General features: G+C 45.0%; 1 protein-coding gene across 1 annotated transcript; it reads left to right on the top strand.

The window, feature by feature from the left end:
* Positions 1 to 916: 916 nt before the first annotated feature.
* LOC123046780 (autophagy-related protein 8C) lies at positions 917 to 3571 on the top strand. The gene is made up of 6 exons (XM_044470209.1): positions 917 to 1159; positions 1368 to 1420; positions 2315 to 2370; positions 2459 to 2511; positions 3050 to 3168; positions 3281 to 3571. Exons 2-6 carry the CDS (start codon positions 1384 to 1386, stop codon positions 3373 to 3375), a joined length of 360 nt encoding a protein of 119 aa, XP_044326144.1. The 5' UTR covers positions 917 to 1159; positions 1368 to 1383; the 3' UTR covers positions 3376 to 3571.
* Positions 3572 to 5431: the final 1860 nt, after the last annotated feature.

Below are 5431 nucleotides of genomic sequence, written 5' to 3'. Positions count from 1 at the left end.
CTGACGCTCATACGTACGCACATAGACTCACCCCTATGAACAAACCGACACACACCCTACCCCTATAAGCACCTCCGAGACTGAGCCGATACATCATTTTGAGACTGACAAAGTCACCACAGGTGCCTCCGGAGTCAAGGGGAACGTCTCCTCCAACTGAATGTACATCGCCAAAAAGTCTGAAATAAATCAAAAAAATACGAGCACCAATGCCAAGTTCTATGACCTGAACCTTGATGGGTTGATTCCACCTCAAAGAACCTAACCATCTGAGTTAGGCTCATTTGACACATTCTTTCGCTTCTAGTAGACTACATAAGTAACATGGGGAAATGATCATGTGGAAAACAAAACATTGTTAGCCAATCCCATCAGCGAGGTGTTGTTTCAAAGGAACGATTATCTAAATCCAATAAGCAGCTTTATAATCAATGTCTTCTTTTTTATAGGAAGACAAACATTTTTTTATGCGAATATGCCATAGCATTGCACAAAATTTGCAAGACCGAAGAACATTTTTTTGCTGCTAAACACCATAAATCCTTGATTTTGTTTTATAGCTCACAACTTAACGTATTTCATCATACACATTTATAAACATATACAAACACTTCTCTATGTGCACGTGCATTTTTTTTAAACCTTTAAAATTGATTTTTGAAAAGTTTAAAATATTGGGCTGCATGGAACCCGAGCCCCGAAAACCGCACACCGAGAAGCCGCGCAAACAAGCCACGTTTAATAACAAGACAATTCTACATGGTTTCCCTAAAAAATGTGCCACACCACAAAATAAACTCTCAATGTTCCAAGTTAGAAGTTTACACACAAAGAGAAGGAGGAGTTGGTCAACTCGGGAGGTTGCTTTCCTTTGCAAATTCGAATTGAAACAAACAAAGAGATCGATGGCCACCGGCGCACGGTAGTTGGTTTCCGCTTCCTTGGGGGAAACGTAGGCGTACCCTTCCATTTTATAAAATCAAGTTATCTATTTCGTTACGTTTCGTGCGGGGCCTCCTCCCTTTACTTAACCAACCCCAATCCCCCACTCTTTCCCCAACCCACGCCCTCCCGTTTCCCCGTCTCCCCGTCTCCCCGCCGCCTCCTCCTCCTCCGCGTCGCAAACCCTCGTCCTAATCCGCCGAATCCCGCGACCCACGTAAGCATCCGCCCTGGTTCTCGATCGATTCCGCGTCGGCTTCCGTCGAATCAGGGATTTGACCCGATCGATTTGGTGTCCCGACCCAAATCATCGCGGGGATTTTCTCGGGTTCTTATCCGTCCCGATTCGGTTGAATCGATCGGTCGATCGGTGCGTGTTCTCGTGGTTGGGCTCTGTTGTTGATCTGGTAGCTCGGTGCTTGCAGGAACCAAGGCAGATCGATGGCGAAGAGCTCGTTCAAGCTGGAGCACCCGCTCGGTTCGTCTCGTCTTCTCATGCTCCCCTCTTTTCTTATCGAATTTTGTCGAATTAGGGGGTTCGTCTTATGGAGGCTGTGCTATCTGCTGTATTACGCGGGTTTTTTTTCGGTAGATGGCGAAATATTATGTGGGTTGGGTGGTTGACCGTACGGATTATTGGAATAACTGCAAGGATTCATAGGAATTCTGTAGACGTGCAGTTATCTGCGTAATAGCATGCTAATTTGCTTCGAGGGGAGCTAAAACCAAAGCACGCTGAGCTTTGGAACACAAAAATGAGCTTGTGATTGTTTTTGTAGCTGTGTGGCTGGATTGAGTTGATGGTGATAGTTGGATAAGCAATCCTAATCATGATTCTGATCATCATGCTGCATCATCTAAATTAATCTGGGGGTTGGTAAACTGGAAAACGATTCTTTGGTGTAACAATTATTATTTTTAACAATTTCGTTGCCCCTTCCGTTGCATTATGTAAGAATAGGAACTTACAGTTCTATCCTTGAACACTGGTTGGGAGGAAGTTCTTCTATGAGTTTTGGTAGCCTAATATCCTGCTTCTCGCTGGATATGTGTGAAAGGGTCCTGCGTGAAATTGAGAGGAGATAATTCTATGAGTTCTCTCTATAAACGTAGACTTTTACCATTGGTTATTGGATCATCAGCTATTGACATGTATGTTTTACTCTAATTGTATGCCTTTACTTAGCAGTTTTACGATTTCCATCACTTGTGATGATCTGCTAGTTAAAATTCTATTTGAACATTATTGATTCTATATCATAATATTTACTCTTGTTCTATCTGCTGCGACCTTGATCTTTTAACTTATTCTGAGGATACATTTTCCTTTTAGTCAGTTCAGAATAAGATTTTGCTGTTTACTGCATTGCAGAGAGGAGGCAGGCGGAGGCTAACCGCATAAGGGAGAAGTACTCTGACAGAATTCCTGTAAGCTTATCCTTGTTATTACTGTTTAGTATAGGCTGTTTCCTTACCCATGATTTGTTTGATCTAATATGTAAAACAATCTATGTAGGTGATCGTTGAGAAGGCTGGGAAGAGTGATATTCCTGACATTGACAAGAAAAAGTTAGTTCCGCTCAAACATTTCATGCTATTTAACCTTTCTGTAGATAGAATATCTCCATCTTCATTTCATACTATTTAAACAGCTAGCAGTTGGTGTTGTTAAGGTCGTCCTCTAGGGAATCATTACCACTGTACGCTGTTACTCTCGTGTGTTCTTTAATTAGCATAGTTGCGTCATGGGTTCCTGCTGATAACTCAGGGTACTTGATGCCATTAATTTCTAACTATTTCATCAATAGTATTGCCTGTGGCCCATGGGTCCTTTGTGGACACAATTTATTCCAGTTGTTTCAAGGGCTGAAGTGATGGGATTAGTATTGTCACTGGAAATTGGGTTGGTTCTTGCTGGTGTGGTACACCATTTGCACAGGCTTTTTACTTAAACATGTACTATTGGAATCCACATCTTTATGGTTCAAAAGGAGGGGATATTTTGATGCATCAAAACTTTGTCTCATGTCACAACAAAGCACAAGATTGGCCATTATTGACCATCAGCTGTTCTATATATTCTAATAGCCGTCACCCAACCATACAGGTACCTCGTCCCCGCCGACCTTACGGTTGGACAGTTCGTGTATGTTGTCCGGAAGCGGATCAAGCTCAGTGCTGAGAAGGCGATCTTCATCTTTGTGAAGAACACTCTTCCACCGACAGGTAGGGAGCAGCAAACAGACTTTCTCCCTGAACAAACTTATGCCTACCTCGTGTATTTTACCGCATGGTCAGATGTTCTAACCCAAAGTTCCTATTCGTCCTTTGTTTGCAGCTGCCCTGATGTCTGCCATTTACGAGGAGAACAAGGACGAGGACGGCTTCCTCTACATGACCTACAGCGGCGAGAACACCTTCGGATTGCTCTAGATGGCGCTGGCTGCCACGGCAATCGCTCTGAATGCCTCCTGTAAATAAGGCGTGCCAATCAACTGTGTATATATTCCGGTTTGCCTCGTCGTAGGATCTTTAAATTGCACAACCAAGAAAACCTATTCTTATCCTGACTTATCGTATTTGAATGTTCTGACTTATATATATCAAGTAAGACTCTGAAATTCTGTAATTTCTACTGCTCATGCGTTCATGCATGCCGCTGTGGTTACTGGTTGTTCACTGCTGCTGATGTAATGTTCACCGGTAATTGCTTGACTAAGGTCGCCGGTACGTACCATGAGCCTGGACTGGTGGTGACTTCAACTCCGTTTAGGTTCTATTGAGTGGTGGTGTTGCAAGGCAGCGCGAGAGGGTGTCAGGACTTCTACCCTATGGACAAGCAGTGAATTGCATTATGGATCCTCCAACACGCTGGCGTGCGTGTGCATGAACACACAAAGTGTTTCAATACGGTTTTCATACATGAAAATACATAGTCGTACCTATGGCCCTGATGTGGCACTATTCATCTGATTTTGCAAGTTTGTCCCCTTCGACCTCATTTACTCCATAGGCATTTCATTGAATTGTTCGACTAAGGGAGTATCGCAAACAGAAGCGTGCAATTCATTTTCGAAAATAGTTCTGTGCGTTGATGACCTTTGTCCAGTCTTTGGCATTCTCTACGCAGGTTCCACATACAACCAGGTTTGCATGATACGAGTATAGTAGGCTGCACCATTGTTTAGCCTGCGTAGCACGAATCTTAAAACATCTCCCAGCTTGGCCCCTTTTTAGAGACAGACTGAGGTGGCACGTGATCTGTTAGGTTATCTCCTAACCTTGTCCACTCATTAGTCCCTTCTAATCTACACAAAGTTGCTTCCATTTGAGATAAAGTCTACACTAAAAGAAGCACATCGATGTTGTAGTTCTACTCAGATGATTGGTTCGTAGTTTCATTCACTGTAAATGTTCAATGTGTTAAATGTCGTATTCATGTTTCGTGTTATTTTGGACGAATTTTCAAATTCAGCGTGCACGGTCGATCGTTTGAAATTTCCTTTGACCAGTAGCTTCATCTCGCAGTTCCACACTACTTTCATGTTGCACGTGTTCTGTTTCGATAGTCATAGACGAGTAGATCTACATCTTCCTCGTGACGGTACATATGCATATGTGAGGTCTATTCTAATGATACTCCTTAACCTCCTGTCCCGCGTGTACATTGGCGTCATCGCCGACGTCGTTCCTCTCGGCCTCCTCTCCCGCGTCCTGTTGCACATGCGTCACCATCGGCGTCGTTCCTTTCGGGCCCATCTCCCGTGTCATGCTACATTGACGTGGTTGTCGACGTCGTTCCTCTCTGCCTCCTCTCCTGTGTCCTGCTGCATTGGCGTCACCATCCATGCCGTTCCTCTCGGCCTCCTCTCCCAAGTCCTGGTACACTAGCTCGTCCGTCAGTGTCGTTCATCTCGGCCTTCTCTCCTACGTCATGTTGCATTGGCGCCAGCACCGGCGTCGTTCCTCTCGGCCTCCTCGCTCACGTCCTACTACAATGGTGCTGTCGTCGGCGTCGTCCCTTTCGACCTCCTCTCCCGCGTCCTACCACACTGACGTCGCCATGGCGCGCGCACTGCATTTGTCCTCTCTCGTCCTCTGGCTCCGCGCTCTTCTATTCGTCACTCCGCACGAACTTCCTATGCAATGACGAACTAGTTCGCCACACCGTCGATGGGATCACTCGCCCGCGACTCCATGCTCGTCATGTCGGACGCGTCGTCGTGACCACCGTCCACCACAGTCGCCGAGGCACTCTAGTGTAGCCCTGTGTGTTATGTGTAGTTGTTAAGTCTTAATCGTGTCCAGTGTATGCAACCAAACACCGTGTAGTTGCATCAGCGCAGCCAATGCGAGCACCATTCAAAATTTGCTCCCCTAATGCAGTCAACCTACATGCAGTCAATCAAATGATGTATAAATGATGTTTTTTTTGCCTGCATTTGCTCAACCAGACCCAATTAGGACAAATATGCAAAGGGGAAGATTC

The sequence above is a fragment of the Triticum aestivum genome, chromosome 2B, assembly GCF_018294505.1.
Source record: "Triticum aestivum cultivar Chinese Spring chromosome 2B, IWGSC CS RefSeq v2.1, whole genome shotgun sequence".
Lineage (NCBI taxonomy): Eukaryota > Viridiplantae > Streptophyta > Magnoliopsida > Poales > Poaceae > Triticum > Triticum aestivum.
Note: the sequence above shows the minus strand (reverse complement) of the source record. Positions and strands in the feature narration are given on the sequence as shown.

Coding starts and splice junctions, on each gene's coding strand:
- LOC123046780 (XM_044470209.1), top strand. CDS start 1,384: ATGGCGAAGAGCTCGTTCAAGCTGGAGCACCCGCTCG. Junction 2,371..2,458: donor AGTACTCTGACAGAATTCCT/GTAAGCTTATCC, acceptor CAATCTATGTAG/GTGATCGTTGAGAAGGCTGG. Junction 3,169..3,280: donor GAACACTCTTCCACCGACAG/GTAGGGAGCAGC, acceptor CTTTGTTTGCAG/CTGCCCTGATGTCTGCCATT.